Genomic DNA, 19555 nt, shown 5'->3' on the forward strand with positions numbered 1-19555 from the left:
CGACCCTTCTTACGACGCCTGTATTTTTGAAGTTTTCGTGGTTTTTTTGTCGTCTTTTCTTGGATTTTCTGTTTGCACATAGTCACTATAAGATGTATTCTTGTTCATGTTTTTTGTTTGTTGCGGTTGCACCCGATTCAAGAGCCGAATGGCTCACAGGGCTATATACCTAATACACGAACTTGTCACTCTCCCCGTGGTCGCGTGGATTTTCTCTGGGTCCCCCCCCCCCCCCCCCCCCCATACGTTTAGAGTGAACGGGACCCTTATTTGGCTGCTGTGAATTCCCACGTGTTAAGCCACTTTCGTTGAGCTATCATTTGTGGCCGGGTCGCTTCTAAAAATAGCTACAAATCTCAGTGAGGTCCTTACCTGGTAAAAAACAAATTTTAGTTTAAAATTTTTGTTTATATCATCAGTACGTTCCTGTTTCTAGATTATAACGCAGATCTTGAGGAATAGCAGCATCTTGGGGAGGTCTTCATTCAGCAGTGGATTGACCATGTCTGCTGCTGATTATGTGTTGTATAGACGTAACATATTTATGGTAAAGTTGCTATTGTTGCTGCGTTGATTGTGCCCGTGTCTGTACACGTGTGGGGAGCGGTGGCGCAGCGGTTAGCGCGTTGCGCTACGAACCTGGCGACCCGAGTTCGATTCCCGCTCACGGCCAACACCACCAGTGACGATTATCTGAACCGGTCCTGGTGCCTCCCCTCGGTCGACTCGGCCTCAAATGAGTAGCTGGTGCGGTGTGTTTAAACATCGACACTGGGGAGACAAAGGCTGTTTGGGAGTGGTGTTGGCTACCCACCCCCTCGTGCGCCTTCATAGGCGCTCGCTAACAGCACTTATCCCAACAGTCCTTCAAGGCTGTATCAGGAGGGATCTTTGTAAACGTGTCGCAGACAGCGGTAATTGATTAGCGCGTGTCACATGGGACGTGTTTCAAAAACATTGATCGCCTGGAACGACTTCACTAAGGTTATCGAATGGGAGAGTTCAACTGGTGAAAGCGGAATAACTACCCACAGGGCTGTCGTGTTAAACTCCAGCTCTTCGTTATCAATCGCGCAATCATCTGGCTCAACCCGCCCCCAATGCAGAGGATTAGTCTGCTCTTAATTGCCACGTGGTAAGCCCACTTATCTTCTTCTTGGTTCTTTCGGTAAAGTCACGTAGAAGGGAAGTAATAAAAGAATAAAAATAAAACATAATAAAATAATTCTCACGACGTTTCGGCCACAACGCAAGCAGCCGTCCTCAGGCGAAGAACAGGTCTGTCGGGGAGACAGCGTCTGAATGAAACAACACCACGCTTGGAGCGTACATTTAAGCTGGGTTGGAAGGGGGGAAGGGCGCCTTGACAAAATAATTTGCATATCAAGAGGAATTTAGCATATTTATGGGAAATGCAGGTATGTGATTAGTACTACTTGTGAAATGCGTAGGAGGTGGGCGGGGGGTTTCAAAGTCATATTATGCCTGTGCATTATGCAGGATTAGCCGCATCAAAAAAATCCCACTTATCTTAGTAGCTTCATATGTTACGGGCCCAGCACTTTCAAGGGCCCCCGCGCTAAATGCTTTCAAGCTATCAATTCCGGTTCAGTGATTCTGCACTTGCTCTATTACTATAGTACTATACCGCCTTCAACTTTTATGAACGACCGGGTGTTTAAGGTTAGCGGTTTGTCATTATCTGGCTGTAAAGCAAATGAAAAAATACATTTACTTAACTATGCAAGTGAAAAATGTATGTGTTTTAATATTTTTATTTATTTATGGCCCCGTAGGTAAAACATCAAAATTAATGAAATTTTTTTTGTTTTATTTTATTTTATTTTCATTAATTTTGATGTTTTACCTACGTGACTTTACCGAAAAAACCTAAGAATATGATTCCTTGCAGTCACGAAAGCTTCAAATCTAGAATTTATGGCCCCTTTTTAACATCATGCTACAGGCGTTACCTGGCACTGGTTGAAGCTATCATTTGTGGTCAATGTCGCTTCTGAAACGGCTACACAATATAAGATGATTGGGGCTCATCTGGTGAAATAATAAAAAGCCTACGTGTCATACTAATAAAACAAAGGTTTAGTTTAGGGGCCGTCCATAAATGACGTCACGCACCGGGGGGAGGGGGTGTCAGACATTTGTGACGATTTGTGACGATGTGTGACGAGGGGGGGGGGGGTGAGAAATGTGACGTCACATCAAAATGCGCAACTTTAGATAAATATAGAATTGTTATATCAACACGAATTGTTACAACAACACTCCTACAACATCAGAGTGCAGCGCCACATTAAATACGCACTACAATGACAATAGTTTAAAGCGATTTGAAGCATTTTTTATTTTCAAAATGTATATATGGTTTTTGGGGGGGGGGGGGTAGAGCTTCGTGACGTCATATTTGAGGGGGGGTTTGACTTTTTGTGACGCCGTGTGACGAAGGGGGGGGGGTCAAAAATCGTCCAAAATCGCGTGACGTCATTTATGGACGGCCCCTTAATAGGTTATGTTAAATTTTGATTTAAAGCTTTCGTCACTGCAGGGATTCATATTCTTGTTCTTTCGGTAAAGTCACGTAGAAGGGAAATAATAAAATATTACAAATATAAAACAATAAAATTCTCAAGACGTTTAGACTGCAACACAAGCAATCATGATGATGTTATTTTGGTGATGATTGCTTGTGTTGCAGTCGAAACGTCGTGACAATTTAAATTTTCTAGCTGTGGATTTCACACCTGAAGATGATTGCTTGTGTTGCAGTCGAAACGTCGTGAGAATTGTATTGTTTAATATTTTTATTATTTTATTGTTTCCCTTCTACGTGACTTTACCGAAATAACCAAGAATATAGGTTATGTTCAATTAAATGTTTTGCAGTGCCGCTTGTTGAAATTTGAAATAAATAGTTCTTCTTGTTATTTTGGTTTCCGACCTCTGAACCGTGGACTGTCTCGTTCACCATGGAAGTCCAGTATAACATGCACTTCCACGGCTCCGGCATGCGGCTCACACAAGGGGTTGTTTCGTAACGTTGTTTATGAAAGGACGGTCTCGCAATCACCACGCACCCATTGCGGCTCTTCGACTCCACGAAGTTTACCCACTTCTGTATCTCGCCTATGTGCCATGAACACAACAAAAAGGCCAAACAGTAACAAAAAATGTGTCACGTTTACCAGCTTAAACATATTCCTGCGGAGGGAGCTGGTAGGAACGTTGGGTTGCTCGGTCAATGGCCTGCAGGGTCAACGGCGGCGTGGTGTATTCCACAAATATGTCCGACTGAGGGCGGGCACAAGCCGGCGTGAGTAGGTAAAACGTTGAGTTTTATAAGGGCACCACGGGGTGATCGGCCCCTACCCACCCAGCCCACACCCTCCCCACCCAGCCCACACCCTCCCCACCCAGCCCCTCCCCACCCTCCCCTCCCCACCTCGCCCCTCCCCACCCAGCCCCTCCCCTCTCCACCCAGCCCCACCCCTCCCATTTTTAGATGCATGACGGACGGACACAATGATCCCTGTAGGCTGGTGTAACCAGGAGGTTCCTACCAGTAAATACGCTGCCAAGCTTAGCAGTGTTCATTAAGACGCTGTCTTTCCGACAGCTCTGTTTCTTCACCTGAGGACGGCTGCTTGCGTTGTGGCCGAAACGTCGTGAGAATTTCATTTTATTATGTTTTATTTTTATAATTTTATTATTTCCCTTCTACGTGACTTTACCGAAAGAACCAAGAATATGAATCCCTGCAGTCACGAAAGCTTTAAATCGAAATATTTGTCCTTTGTGTAAACGTGATACATTTTTTTCCCGTTCGGCCGTGTCGGGTGGTGGAGGGTTACAACACATTTATAAATAACGCGATCTAACCAAAAAAACTTTATTATGAATAATATTAGTTCGCGAAAGCCTATGTGTTGAACCAAAAAAAAAGGGCCATCGGCCGAAACGTCGTTTTGTTGTTGTTGTTTTAAAAGCCAAAGCGTTCGTGACGAACCGCGTTGATTGTATTGCCGTTGAACGCCGCGCTCACACACAAACACACGAACACGTGACTCGGGAGAGATTTAAACGGATTTAAACGGATTCATTAAAATTAATAAAAAAATAAAATAATATTATATAATAATAATAATTTTATTTTTTATTAATTTTAATTTCATTTTTTACCTACGTGACTTTACCGAAAGAACTAAGAGTATGAATCCTCGCAGTCACGAAAGCTTCAAATCTAGATTTAAACAGACGGAGCCACAGAGAAGTCGTTAGTAGACCCACGCCTCCAGCCACGCGGGATTGGCTCCGCAGTTTGAATGAAATCTCACGTGGTCAGCACGCCGGGGCCTTTAAACACAACGCGCGCTCCCATTGGCTGGCTGGCCACGGTGGGGGCGGGGCTCACGCGGAAAGGGGGCGGGGCTCACGCGGGAGGGGCGGGGAGGGGCACGAGTGGGGGAGAGGTGAAGCAACGCTAGGACCCCCCCCCTACTTTTAAGGGGTTGGCCGAGGCAAGTGCCTGACAAAAAAAATCCATACCACCTCGCAAAAACACAACAACGTTGACCAATATAATATTTTAATTGACAAGATTTATATTAAGCGCTATAATAAGCTCCCTCCTCCCGCTCGGTGCAAGTAAACGCCGTTTAGAGTTTAAGTTTAATTACATTTTCGACTCAGGCGCTTCGGGGTTCGAAGGACCCCGTCGCCCGGGGTAACGGCCGTTTAAAGTCGGGGTGGGGGGGGGTGTTTTTTGTCCCGTGGTGCACCGCGACGGGCTCGACCAATAAGAAGCGAGGCGGACCAACGGCTCCCGAGATTTAAAAAACCCGGCAGTGAACGGCAGCCGACACGGTGCGGGTCGCGTCCTCTCGCTCTCTCTCTGTCGTAATTATCTCCTGAGTTGTTATCTCTTCACCAATCGCGTCTCGACTCAACTACGAAGCAAAGCTCGAGTGTAGCTACCATCAGCTGTCTCTACGGGCAGGCACGGAAGCGGAGTTTGAAGTGGTAGTCGACAACGACGACGAGGTACGCGGTAGATCTGCAGGTAGGGTGCGAGAGACACGAGGAGATCGACACACGGACGAGGAGATCGACACACGGACGAGGAGATCGACACACGGACGAGGAGATCGACACACGGACGAGGAGATCGACACACGGACGAGGAGATCGACACACGGACGAGGAGATCGACACACGGACGAGGAGATCGACACACGGACGAGGAGATCGACACACGGACGAGGAGATCGACACACGGACGAGGAGATCGACACACGGACGAGGAGATCGACACACGGACGAGGAGATCGACACACGGACGAGGAGATCGACACACGGACGAGGAGATCGACACACGGACGAGGAGATCGACACACGGACGAGGAGATCGACACACGGACGAGGAGATCGACACACGGACGAGGAGATCGACACACGGACGAGGAGATCGACACACGGACGAGGAGATCGACACACGGACGAGGAGATCGACACACGGACGAGGAGATCGACACACGGACGAGGAGATCGACACACGGACGAGGAGAGCGGCGAGACAACCGCGATCGAGTGCGAGACGAGGCGAGGAACGGGAGAGGGGCCATGGCTGTCGTACTGCGGCCACAGCACGGAGCGGGGGGCGGTGGTGGCAAGTCTGCGGCGGCGTCTGCCCCCCCCGAGTTGGTGGTGAAGGAGATCCCCGAGCAGCTGTACGACCCGGGCACCAAGCGGCGTTACCAGCGAGGTCGCTTCCTGGGCAAGGGCGGCTTCGCCAAGTGCTACGAGATGACGGACGTGGCCACGGGTGAGGTGTTCGCGGGCAAGATCGTGTCCAAGACGATGCTCATGAAGCCCCACCAGAAGGAGAAGATGAGCATGGAGATCACCATCCACCGTTCGCTCGGCCACGCCAACGTGGTCAACTTCCACAGCTTCTTCGAGGACGACGACTTCGTCTACGTGATCCTGGAGCTGTGCAGGCGACGGGTGAGGAGGGTGGTGGTGGTGGTGGAGTGTGGGGGGGAGGAGGGTGATGGTGGTGGTGGTGGATGGTGGTGGTGGAGGAGGCTGATGGTGGTGGTGGTGGAGGAGGCTGGTGGTGGTGGTGGTTGGTGGGGTGGTGGAGGAGGGTGGTGGTGGTGGTGTTTGCTTTGGAGGAGGGTCATGATGATGGTAGTGGTGGAGGATGATGGTGGTGGAGGAGGGTAATGGTGGGTGGTGGTGGAGGGTGATGGTGGTGTTTGCGGTGGAGGAGGGGGATGATGATGGTGTTTGCGGTGGTGGTGGAGGGTGATGATGGTGGTGGATGGTGGAGGGGTGATGGTGGTGATCGCTTAGCGCTGCGCTCCGAACCCGGCGACCCGAGTTTCGATTCCCGCTCACGGCCGCCACCACCAGGTGACGATTGTCTGAACCGGTTCTGGGCCTCTCCTAGATCGACTCGGCCTCAACGAGTAGCCGGTGCGGTGTGTAAAATCATCGCCCCAACCCCCTCGTGTGCCTGCATCGGGTGCTGCCGCTCGCTATCGGCACTTGCCACCAACCTTCTGTAAGCCTACACGGGGGGTCTTTGTCTTTGTGCGGAGCGGTGGTGCAGTGGTTAGCGCTGCACCACGTGGGTGTTGTGGTACCGCAAACGCCTCGGACCCCGGTTCGGTTCCCGCTCACGGCCACCAACGCCGGTGACGATGAGCTGGGACTATGGTGTCGTCACTCCCGGTGGCACCACCCTCCCCTAGGTAGACTCGGCCATAAATGAATATCGGGTGCGGTTGTGCGTGTGAACATCGCCACTGGGGGAGACAAAGGCGGTCGGGCGTGGCGTTGGCTTTGCGAGGGGAGCTTTGCGTTGTTGGTAGTGGTGGTGGTGATGTTGTAATTAATACGTTTTAAATAAGAAACATAAACAGGCCCTGCATATGCCTTGTCCACGCCACCACTGGTAGAGAGAGGAGAGCCGAGGCCCTCCTTTGTGAGCTGATAATTATCATCTTCGACCACTCGTAACGAACGTGTCCCCCTCGCCTTCCTGGGGGTTGAACGAGGTGGGTCCTTGGCACCCACCACACCGAAGATCCCCACCCCGTTGTCAGCCTGACCCCAGAGACTGTCAGGGCTGCTCGTTCAAGGCCGAGTGGACCTAGGGGGGTCCCAGGACCGGTTCGGATTGACCGTCACGAGCAGGAATCGGTCCCCAATGTGGAAGTTCGATATCCGCTGGGGATGGAGCAGAGGGCCACTACCAAATACAACGCCATTGGTCACCGCGGTGCCAGGCTAGGTGCACTTTGAGGCTGCCACGTGAAGTGTTTTGAAGGCTCGCCGCCGGCGTGAGGTTGTCGGGGCAGACCCAGCAGGTGCCGTGGGTTGGCCGGTCAGATGCCCACTGGTAGATGCGCCACCAGCTGGTGTACCCCCTACTGTGCCAGGCTAGGTGCAGGAGATCTCGTGGCTGACCCAGCAAGTGCCGTGGGTTGGCCGGCCTGAGATGACCACTGGTAGATGCGCCACCAGCTGGTGTACCCCCCCTACTGTGCCAGGCTAGGTGCAGGAGATCTCGGGGCTGACCCAGCAAGTGCCGTGGGTTGGCCGGCCTGAGATGACCACTGGTAGATGCGCCACCAGCTGGTGTATCCCCCCTACTGTGCCAGGCTAGGTGCAGGAGATCTCGGGGCTGACCCAGCAAGTGCCGTGGGTTGGCCGGCCTGAGATGACCACTGGTAGATGCGCCACCAGCTGGTGTACCCCCCCCTACTGTGCCAGGCTAGGTGCAGGAGATCTCGGGGCTGACCCAGCAAGTGCCGTGGGTTGGCCGGCCTGAGATGACCGCTGGTAGATGCGCCACCAGCTGGTGTACCCCCTACTGTGCCAGGCTAGGTGCAGGAGATCTCGGGGCTGACCCAGCAAGTGCCGTGGGTTGGCCGGCCTGAGATGACCACTGGTAGATGCGCCACCAGCTGGTGTACCTCCCCTACTGTGCCAGGCTAGGTGCAGGAGATCTCGGGGCTGACCCAGCAAGTGCCGTGGGTTGGCCGGCCTGAGATGACCACTGGTAGATGCGCCACCAGCTGGTGTACCCCCCCTACTGTGCCAGGCTAGGTGCAGGAGATCTCGGGGCTGACCCAGCAAGTGCCGTGGGTTGGCCGGCCTGAGATGACCGCTGGTAGATGCGCCACCAGCTGGTGTACCCCCTACTGTGCCAGGCTAGGTGCAGGAGATCTCGGGGCTGACCCAGCAAGTGCCGTGGGTTGGCCGGCCTGAGATGACCACTGGTAGATGCGCCACCAGCTGGTGTATCCCCCCTACTGTGCCAGGCTAGGTGCAGGAGATCTCGGGGCTGACCCAGCAAGTGCCGTGGGTTGGCCGGCCTGAGATGACTACTGGTAGATGCGCCATCAGCTGTACCCCCCTACTGTGCCAGGCTAGGTGCATGAGATCTCGGGGCAGACCCAACAAGTGCGTGTGTGTCCGTGTGCGCGGATACACAACAACCGCCATTGGCCACTAAGTGGCGGTGACGTCACCACGGCGCTTGTGCCAGGCTAGGTGCACGTTGAAGCCACGTGAAGTGTCGAATGCCCGCCGGCAGGAGGCCACTGACTGAGAGATGACCGAGATGAGTGGCTGATGCACCACCTGTGCCCCCCACTGTGCCAACTTTCACACGTGGGGACGAGTGTATCGTTCGTGATGGCCAGCTCGCTTCTTCAAGAGCTACTCAGCTCCTGGTGGACCTTGCCTGATAGAAACAACAAGCATAACCCGTAAAAACAAAGTTTTTCACTATAAATCCTTTATATGCGTGGCGGCTAGAGTCCTCTCGTCCTCTGGCTTGAGATGGCTGCCACCTATGGGTCAGATGATTGCATGGCAGCATTAGGCAATTGGTAATTAAATATAATATTTTTGTCCTAAAAAGTGTAAAATTTTGGGAAAAAATTTCACGAACATTAATTGTCACGCGCAACGAGTCTGTGTGCAAAATGTCAGCTCGATTGGATCACGGGAAGTGGGTTAAAAAACGAGCGAAAGATTTGCACGGTCCTAAGCAAGCAAGTGAACTTAATATAAAGGATTTAAAAATAGTTTAGATTTGTAAGAGGGGGGGGGGGGTGTGCACCCGGTGTCGTCATCGACACGGCAGGCGTTGGTTTGCGCTTTGTTTGGGCTCATTGCCAACGCGGGGTCGGACCGTGATCTCATTCTGTGCGGTGCTGGTGAATTGTGTAGTGGCCTCTGGCTGACTGGGTCGTAGGGGGGGAGGAAGCCGCCTTAACGATTCGATTAGCCGCAGCGAGGGGGGGGGGCTCCTCCATTTGAAGTGTCATTGGGGCCATGGTCAATCCACTGCTGGATCGAGGCCCCCCCCCCCCTCTCTCTCTCTCCATCTCGCCATCTCACCACCGATGCCGCACACGAGCATCTTGATGTCACTATCGCTCCATCTCTCTCCGATGGGGGGTGGTGGGTCCGGTTCCTCTGAACGCTGTTCCCGTTAATTCTAGATTTGAAGCTTTCGTGACTGCAAGGATTCATATTCTTGCGGTTTTTCCCGGTAAAGTCACGTAGGTAAAAAAATTAAAATTAATCAAATAAAATAAAAATCACGACGTTTCGGAGGCAACACAAGCTTCCTTCTTCAGGTGGAACCGTCACAGCACGCTTGCTGTATCATTAACTTGTTACAGCAAGCGTGCTGGGACAGTTCCACCTGAAGACGGAAGCTTGTGCCCGTTACTCAACCTGCCAACCCCCGATGGTCCACGTGACCATCGCTCGCCCCGTGCCTGTCCGTGTTGCGTGGCTCTCTGATTCGAGTGCTCCCATCTATCTTCCAAGCTCTCATTGTAGTTGCAAGCGTGCGGTTTGTCTCTCTCTCTCGTGCTTGATCCAGAAGTGGTGTTAGATCGTGTAGATGGAGTCTAATTTTTTTTTTTCTTAAACGATAATCCACCACCCATCGGAGCCTATCCAATCAATTGAATCGAGATATAATTCCTCGTGCCGCGGTGGCTATGAGATGTTAACTACCTCGCCTGGTGTACAGGAGGTCGTGGGTTCAATCCCGACCCTGACGCCTGCTGCTGCTGTATATTTGGAGTTTGGAGTGTCATCATCATCATCACGGTGGCGAGGAGATATTAACTACTTCGCCTGATGTACAGGAGGTCGTGGGTTCAATCCCGACCCTGACGCCTGCTGCTGCTGTATATTTGGAGTTTGTAGTGTCGTCATTATAACGGTGGCTATGAGATGTTAACTACCTCGCCTGGTGTACAGGAGGTCGTGGGTTTAATCCCGACCCTGACGCCTGCTAAATACTTGAAGTTTGAATGTCTCTTTTCTCCCGGATGCCTCCAGTTTTACCCTCCAATTTAGAAACATGCGGCTGTGATATTTGGCTGCTATAAATTGCCACGTGATGATAAGCCACTTCGAATCGTCAGAATCTTTTACTTTTGACTCGAGGAATCCGATGAGCCGTAAAGCTCTTTTTGCACCAACATAGATTTCTGGTAGGGGGGGGGCCACGGGGTCTGAACGTTACAACATCAATGCAGGAACGCGATGGGGAGGGGGGGGGTTGCAAAGGATATAAAATTGCAAGCAAATCACACACGTGAGAAATTTTAGACTTAGATTTTAAAAATGTTACGCAATCCCCTGGTTTTCGTGTGATACCCCCGTTGGCCACTAGGCCGCTCTTGGCCACGCTGCAGTTGAAGTAGCGGCCACTAGGGCGCGCTGGGGCCACGCTTGGTCCATGCTGGGACCACGCTGGTCCACCCTTGGTCCATGCTGGGACCACGCTGGTCCACCCTTGGTCCACGCTGGGACCACGCTGGTCCACCCTTGGTCCACCCTTGGTCCACGCTTGGTCTATGGCAGGTCACACGGCAAAGGTCGCATACAAAGGTGGCCGGGTGTGTGTGGACTTGGATTGGCCTATTCAGCCATCTCCGCATTCGTCAAAACCCAACTTTGCACTCTTGTCGTGTGTTTAATGTTTGTCGTAACGTTCTTACCCTGTGCCCCTACTGGAGATCTGAAAAGAGAGCGTCATAGTTAATCGGATTCCTCCTGCAGTCCTAAATACTGTCTTTCTCCTTTGTCGGCGCAGTCTCTGATGGAGTTGCACAAGCGGCGCAAGGCGCTGTCGGAGCCGGAGGCGCGCTACTTCCTGCGTCACGTGATCCTGGGCTGCCAGTACCTGCACACCAACAAGGTCATCCACCGTGACCTCAAGCTGGGCAACCTCTTCCTCAATGACGACATGGAGGTCAAGATCGGTGAGCTTGCCCGCACCCTTTTGCTCGCTCGCCCCATCTCGCCCGCCCCCTCTCACACTTCTGAAAGAGCTCCATCACTCCGTAGTAGGTCTTACCTGGTAGAATAAAAACAGGTTTACAGTTTGATCGCCCGACACCAAGGCCTCCCACTCGCCACGAGCTCTCCATTCGTCCGCTTATCGGACGCTCGCCCCCTCGCTCGCCCGCAGGAGACTTTGGGCTGGCGACGCGTATCGAGTACGATGGCGAGCGCAAGAAGACGCTGTGCGGGACGCCCAACTACATCGCCCCGGAGGTGCTCATCAAGAAGGGCCACAGCTACGAGGTGGACATCTGGTCCATCGGGTGCATCATGTGAGCACCACGCGCCGCCGCCGGCCATGAGCAGCACAACGCCCACACAGAATCTGAGACCGCTCGAGCCGCCTCCTGTTGTACACCACGTGACACCCCACTCTGACCCCCCCCCGCTGCTGCAGGTACACTCTGCTGGTGGGGAAGCCGCCGTTTGAGACGAGCTCGCTCAAGGACACGTACGCACGCATCAAGCGCACAGAGTACACCATCCCCAAGGTGATCATCGCTCACCTGCTCGCTCACTCGTTCGCTCGCCTTCCCGCGCTATGAACCCAGCGACCCGAGTTCACTCCCCGTTCACGGCCACCAACACCGGATGACGAATATCTTAACCGGTCCCGTGCCTCCACTAGGTCGGCTCGGCCTTAAATGAATACCCGGCGCGGTGTGTAAACATCGCCATTGGGGGGAGGCGGCCGGGCGTCGTGGTGCTGGCCGCCCACCCCCTTGTGTGTTTAGTTGTCCTCCCGCACCTCCGATCGATCGTAACACGGACTGTCCGCTACGTACGGCGCGAACGCCGTTCGGCACGCGCACGTGTGCCGTCGCCGGCCTTTGCCCGCGGTGCTGCTGTGGCTGTACAACGCCGAGCGCTCGACAGCTCGCGCGTGGTGCCACCGCTGCCGCCGTGTCACGGCCGTGAGGGCTCACCGGCCGGTGTGTGTGTGTGTGGCGTGCGCTCGCTCGTTCCCAGGCCGTGAGTGCCGTGGCCGGGGCGCTCATCGCCCGCATGCTGCGCTCGGAGCCGCTGCTGCGGCCGTCGATTGCGGAGCTGCTGCAGGACGAGTTCTTCACGACGGGCTACCTGCCGGCACGCCTCCCCACCACCTGCCTCTCGATGGCGCCGCGCTTCTCGCTGGCGCCGCAGCCGCAGCTGCCCCCCGCCTTCTCGGCCATCGCCGCCATCACTGGCGGCGGCGGCGTTGGCGTCGCTGGGACCGCCGCGATGCATCGCAAGCCGCTGCTGGAGCTCAACAAGGGTGAGGGAGGCGTGGCGCTCGTTGGGGGGGCTTGTGGGTGATTGGGGGAGCCACGGTGGCAAGGAGATGTGAACTACCTCGCCTGGTGTGCAGGAGGTCGTGGGTTCGATCCTGACCCTGACGCCCGCTGCTGTATATTTGGAGTTTGTGGTGTCTCGTCATCATAATCATGGTGGCGAGGAGATGTGAACAACATCGCCTAGTACGCAGGACGTCGTGGCTTTGGTTCCAACCCTGACGCCTGCTGCTGTACTCTTAGGTTTTTTCGGTAAAGTCACGTAAAGTAAAATAAAAAATCACGACGTTTTGGGGGCAACACAAGCTTCCGTCTTCAGGTGGAACCGTCACAGCACGATTGCTGTATGCTGCTGTAAATTTGGAGTTTGCACGTGTCTCTCTCTCTCCCTGTGATTGCGTGGAATTTTCTCCGGGTCCTCCGGGTTTTCCCTCCACATTTTAGAATCGACATCGCCACACGTTTTAGAGCATTTGGCTGCTTTAAATTTCCACATGCGCCGACTCCGTTGATCTACCATTTGAGATGACCGGGTCGCGTCTGAAAAATAGCTGCACAGCTCCGCATGGGGGGATCTTGCCTGGTAAAAAAATAAATCTTAAAACTAATGGCACGCGGGTAGCGCCTGGTGGGCTTGTGGGCGATTGTCACGGAAGTGGCGGCGGCTGCCGGGAGCCGCGAGTTTGTGCGTCGCGGTAGGCCGACGCCGCCGTGCGCCGTCACGGTTGAGCGCTCGCCGTGCGTGTGAACTTGTTCTGCACCGTGCGGGGGCCAACCGTGCTGACCACCGCGGCGGGGGGTGCAGGGGAAGGATCTGCCGGAGGTTGTTTTGTTGTTGGGTTAAATCGCGTAAATACTAAATGTGTCCGTTAAACCCGCCCGCCACCTCTGGGCTAATGGGATGCCCAAAGGCCGTATTTATAACGCCCCCCCCCCCTGCCCCCCCTACCCTTCCCTGCCCTTCCCTGCCCCTTGTGTCGGACCTCCTGCCCACAACCCTGGCCCTATTGCAAACCCCTGCCCACCCCCTCCTTGGCCTACCCCTAACCGTGTCGCTGTTGGTGACCCCCTGACCCCTGTCCCAGAAGACTCGGGGGCGCCACGCAAGGCCGAAGAGAAGAAGGAAGTGCTGCCGGCGCCCAGGTGAGCACGGGGGGTGGGGGTGAGGGGGGCTGGGGGTGGGGGGGGCTGGGTGAGGGGTGAGGGGGGGGTGGGCGATGGGGGGGGGGGTGGCAAGCCTGGCAATGGCGCTGCGTTACGAACCCGGCGACCCGAGTTGAATTCCCACTCGTGAAATATCTGAACCGGTTCTGGGCCTCCCCTAGGTCGACTCGGCCTCAAATGATTACCTGGTGCGGCGTGTAGCAAACATCGCCGCCGGGGAGACGAAGGCGGTGGGGCGTGGTGCTTGCCACCCGCCCCCTAGGTGGTGCTCTAACAGCACTTGCCCCGACAGTCTGTTAAGGCGACACGGGGGATCTTTGTCTTTGTGGGGTTTGAATGGTGAACTATGGGTGGTAACCCCCGGCCTCTCCCACAGTGACGTGGTGGCTGCGGACGTGGTGGGCAGCTCTGACTACTACCTCACGGACCTCTTCTCTCAGCTGAGCCGCCTGCTCGAGGCCAAGCCCTCGGAACGTCTGCTCGTGCGCGAGGGTAAGCAGCAGACTCCTCGCCCCGCCCCCCGCACGCTCCTCCCTGCCACACAGTCCCCCGTCCCCACCTCGTCGCGTCCCCCGTCTCGCCCCCTCTCACCTCCTCTCACCTCGTCTCACCCCGTCGCGTCTCTGCCCCCAGACGAGGCGGAGGACCCCGCCGCGGTCCCCGTGCTCTGGGTGAGCAAGTGGGTCGACTACTCGGACAAGTACGGCCTCGGTGAGTCGCCCGTAATCCGTGCACGCGTGTGTGTGTGGGGGGGGGGTACGGGCTGTGTGCGTGGGGGGGGGGGGGGGGTACGGGCTATGTGTGCGTGGGGGGGTACGGGCTGTGTGTGTGTGGGGGGGGGGGGGGGGGGGTTACAGGCCATGTGCGTGCGCCACGGGGTGCGCCGCGTGGTGAAAACGTCGTTGTGCTGCGTGTGTGTTTGCCAGTCATCTCGGTCGGTCGACCCGTGGCATCTGGGTCTGTCCCGTGACCTGCCAGTGGGCGTTCGACACTTCGCTTGGCCTTGACGTGCGCACGGCCTGGCACAAGCGCCGTGGTGACATCGCCGCCGCGTGGTGGTGGCGGTGGCGGTGGTGGTGGTGGCGGTGTGTGTGTTGGCCAAGTGACGTAGCCTGCACGCCCAGCCACACCGCATGCTTCCCAAGCATCGTCTCTTTGGTCGGATAGAGGGGGCTAAATGGGCATGGCATGGGCTAGGGGTGAGGTGATGGGTGAGGTGGGTGAGTGGCACGGGCTAGAGGTGAGGTGATGGGTGAGGTGGAGGGCGAGGTGGGTGAGTGGCATGGGCGAGAGGTGAGGTGGAGGGCGAGGTGGGTGAGTGGCGCGGGCTAGAGGTGAGGCGAGGGTGATGTGGTACAGGAGGCCTGGGGGGTCCGTGCCGTGGACCTCCCGTCGTCGAGCCCTTCCGCTCGCTCGCGTGATGGCCTCCGATTGCAGCACGGTTGAAGTTCAACATTCGTTGAAGCGCCAGCGCCGCGACGGTGTTAACTGTGTGTGGCGTGTGTGTGTGTGGCGTGTGTGTGTGTGCGTGTTGCAGGCTACACGCTGTGCGACAACAGCGTGGGGGTGCTGTTCAACGACTCGACGCGCATGCTGCTCTACCCGGACGGGGAGCAGATCCAGTACATCGAGCGCGACCTCACCGAGTCGTTCTTCTCCATGCACTCGTACCCCACGGCACTCACCAAGAAAGTGAGCGTCGCCCCGGCTATCTACCCCCCCCCCCTCCGCTCTGGGTGTGTGAACCACCACGACCCCTGACGGCGGCACCGGCAAAACGAAGGTGGCTGGGGGCGGTAATCTTTGTCTCCGTCAACGTGCCGTCGATGTTGGCCGTGTGTGCCTGGAGGGTCGCCTTTCACGACCCTGGCGTGCGCCTCGCCCCATCGGGATCCGTCTGGGAATCTTTCTTTTGAGGCCGGCGGAATCCGACGAGCTTACGAAGCTTTTTAAATCCTTTATATTAAGTTCGCTTGCTTGCTTGCTTAGGACCGTGCAAATCTTTCGGTCGTTTTTTAACCCACTTCCCGTGATCCAATCGAGCTGACATTTTCCACACAGACTCGTTGCGCGTGACAATGTTCGTGAAAATATTTTTTCCAAAATTTTACACTTTTTAGGACAAAAATATATTTAATTACCAATTGCCTAATGGTGCAATGCAATCATCTGACCCATAGGTGGCAGCCATCTCAAGCCAGAGGACGAGAGGACTCTAGCCGCCACGCATATAAAGGATTTATAGTGAAAAACTTTGTTTTTACGGGTTATACTTATTTCTCTCCCTTCCTTCCCCGCTCCTGAGAAGTCGGGCGGCGGGTTCGAAGGGACGTCTCCCTGCTGCCGCTGACCCCCCCCCCCCCCTCGTCTCCGCCCCCTCCCCGCGTCGCCAGGTGACTCTCACCAAGTACTTCCACAGCTACATGAGCGAGCACCTGCTCAAGGCGGGCGCCAACATCCCGACGCGCGAGGGCGACGAGCTGGCGCGCCTGCCCTACCTGCGCACGTGGTTCCGCACGCGCTCCGCCATCGTGCTGCACCTCTCCAACGGCACGCTGCAGATCAACTTCTTCAAGGTGGGGGGCGGGGGGGGAGCGGTGGGGGAGCGGTGGGGATGGGGGGCCGGCGTTTTTCGCCCTCCCCGTATGGCCTCGTAGGAGCCTCGGTAGCGATAGTGTTTTTTTTTAGTAGAGATATTTTTGTTTATTTTTACAGCATTGTGTTATTGTATATTTTAATTTATTTTAGAATTCCATTTTTGTATGTTTTTCTTATTATTCACTTGTATTTATTTAATTTTCAATAATTATAATCTAGTTGAATTTTCACAAAAAAAATTTCAATACAAAAATGTTACATTTTTATGAATGTAGTATTTATTATGAGTTTTTCGAAGCAAATGTGCGGCCCGATTTTTTTTTTTTTCACCCCGTTGTGACGCGCGCACAGTCAACCAATAAGCCAAACCTGTTATGAAAAGCAGGGATGACCTAAAGATTGGGGGGGGCAGGCTCGCAGCCCCCAAACTATCCACGGGGGGAGGATGGGGGGGGGGGGTCCACACAAAGGGGGAAGGAGCGACCGAGAGCTACAGCCGAAATGCGCAGCTGACGCAAATAAAATGGAGCGGTAAGGGACGGCCTGAACGGGCATTTTTGACATTCTGCCCCTCCGAATCTGGCTTCCCCGTCTGTAGTGGTTACACCCCCCCCCCTATCCTCGGTCTCCTGCCCCCCCTTGCATCCTGGTGACTTGTTTCAGGTGTTGTACGACAGTGGAGAGGGGGGGGCATCTGGCCTCGAATCCCCCCCCCAACCCTCCTTTCCGACACCGGAGCTCGTGGCTCCGGTGTCAGATTTTTTAAATTTATTTTTAGTTTTTCTTCCGTGCCGATGGTGTTGCATGCACGTCATCGGAACCAGAAGACCGATGGCGTTTACACGCGAACGTCATTCTGACGGGAAAAGGGGTTAACGAGCGCTCGGAGGGGTGCGGGTCTCCGTGCGGGCTGCGTTTGTATCATCGCCAACAAACCTTCCACCCCCCCCCCTCTCCCTCCCCACCCACCCACCGCAGGACCACGCCAAGATCATGCTGTGCCCGCTGATGGGCGCCGTCACGTACATCGACGAGAAGCGCAACGCGCGCACGCTGCGGCTGGCGCTGCTCGCAGAGCACGGCTGCAGCGCCGACCTGATGAGCCGCCTGCGCTACGCGCGCTCCATGGCCGAGAAGATGCTGAGCAGCCGCTCGGGCGCCGTGCGCGGGAAGATCGCCGCTCCCTGAGCCACGTGTGTTGCCCCCCTCCCACCACCACCGCTCGTTCGCCTGCCGCGCTGCACTGTCGGGCATCGCCATTCGGGAGGATGGAGCGGTGCCGGGAGAAGTCGTCACCCGGAGCGCCGCCACCACCCCTCCCCCGCCTCGCCCTTGTCCACCATGCGCCGTGCGGGAGACTCGTCAGAGTGGGGGGCCCGGCCCCCCCCCAACATGCACACCCCCCCACACACACACACACCTCCACCCCCCCCGTGTAGCGATCGTGGGGGTTTGGTTTTGTTTTAGTTGTCGTTTTTTTTGTCATCGAAAGAGTTTCTCTTTTATCACTCGTTTTAAAAAAATTGTGCGCAGGCCGGGTGGGTGTCTCTCTTTCCCGGGTGTGGGGAGCTGGGGAAGGGGGAGGGTGGTGCTTTGGGGCCTGTGACGGCACAACCGGTGAGCCTTGCGGTTTTGTACATAGGGCTGCGGAGAGAGCGCTGTACAGACGCGTGTGCGAGTGTGTACACGTGCGTGTGCGTGTGAGACGTGTACATGTGCGAGTGTACACGTGTGGCTGTTTTTACTTCTCCCCAGCAGCCCCTCTGTTTGAGCTGCTGCGGCTGCTCTCCATCTTCCCTTTCACTCGAATTTGCTCTCAAAATGATCTCGCCGTCTTCACGTTTGCGGACATTTATTAATAAAAAGAGTTTACATTTTCTGGCCCCCGGGTCTGTTCTTGCCGGTTAAAAAACACAACTTAAAGGCGCAGGCTTGCAACTGTCAGCTGGCGCTACTGCTGGCCGAACCCAGGGCTTCTGCTCGGGAGCCACGTGGTCCGCTCTTGCACGATGTCCACACGCTGTGAGGCTGGTGGACGTACCTATGATTTACCCACCTGACACTCCATCTCCACTGCACCACGGTGTGGTCAGCATTTCACCTGTCCATGCAATAATCTAGTCACCCACTCGCATGCCCAAGCAACCATTCGCCCACCCACTCGCTCGCCCACCCACTCGCTCGCCCACCCACTCGCTTGCCCACCCGCTCACTCGCCCACCCACTCGCTTGCTCACCCATGCAACCATCCAGTCGCTCGCTCACTCGATCCCCACTCATCCATTCACAAAGGCGCCTCCCGTATAACCTTGAACAGGCTTGGGGCGAACTCTGTTATAGCCGGCACTGCAACATGAGGGTTGGGTGGGCCAGTACCTGCACCTAGCCTGCCTTTGTCTCCACCGTGCTGATGTTTACACAATGAAAGGGGAGTCCCAGGATAAATCCACTCACTCTCTACCCGGGGGCCATGTGAGGTGAGATATTTCTCCGCGTGTCTAATGGGGGGGGGGGGGGGGGGTTGTCGTGATCCCAGTCCCGTGAGCAGCTACTTCCTTGTCCTGCCTGGCTTGTCAAAGCGCTGCTTCTTTCCAAGCTCGACTCGGGATTGAGCCGCTTGGCCTCAATGGAAGATCCTGAAAGGGGGTGGAGGGGTGTGTAGCTGGGGACCATGACCCTGAGCTTGGCTCGCGGTGAGCAAGGTGGCATTGAGCCTTGGCTAGAATGGAGTCACACTTCTCTTTTCCCAAGTTCATAACCATCTTGGCCAATGCCACAGACACTACGGTAGGCTGTTGGTTAAGTGGCTGACACCAATTTACGGCGTTTTGCCTCCCATAGGGGACCCCAGGGTGTTGAGTGATGGTGTATTTATGCTGTGCACCAATCTGTCAATCCGAGCTCGCGAGCAGGGCCAAGTCCATGCCCCTGGCCCAATCTGTGATGCCCATTTGAGCGTTTAAGACCTCAGCTGGAGCATTGTGAACATTGTCTGTTGTGCAAGTGGAAACGGCTCCCCGATTAAGTTTTTTTTGGGTAAAGGTAGTTTTTGTGGAACGGATTAAACATTGCGAACCATGGGACTCATCAGTGGTGCTGCAGGCTGGGCTGTGTCGTGG

The 19555-nt window shown here is 55.3% G+C and overlaps 1 protein-coding gene across 2 annotated transcripts; it reads left to right on the forward strand.

Annotated features, from left to right (window-relative positions):
• The first annotated feature begins 5408 nt into the window (after positions 1-5408).
• LOC133358677 (serine/threonine-protein kinase PLK1-like) lies at positions 5409-18313 on the forward strand. Of its 2 annotated transcripts, none has more exons than XM_061577100.1 (11): positions 5409-6018; positions 11153-11321; positions 11531-11675; positions 11801-11894; positions 12373-12658; positions 13763-13817; positions 14215-14330; positions 14472-14549; positions 15376-15530; positions 16232-16414; positions 17415-18313. In XM_061577100.1, exons 1-11 carry the CDS (start codon positions 5635-5637, stop codon positions 17622-17624), a joined length of 1875 nt encoding a protein of 624 aa, XP_061433084.1. In that variant the 5' UTR covers positions 5409-5634; the 3' UTR covers positions 17625-18313. The 2 variants fall into 2 exon arrangements, with proteins under 2 accessions (XP_061433084.1, XP_061433083.1); XM_061577099.1 differs by having other exon boundaries at positions 5410-6018; positions 13760-13817.
• Positions 18314-19555: the final 1242 nt, after the last annotated feature.

This window comes from Lethenteron reissneri, chromosome 63 (genome assembly GCF_015708825.2).
Source record: "Lethenteron reissneri isolate LAM-NWPU_2019-01 chromosome 63, ASM1570882v1, whole genome shotgun sequence".
NCBI lineage: Eukaryota > Metazoa > Chordata > Hyperoartia > Petromyzontiformes > Petromyzontidae > Lethenteron > Lethenteron reissneri.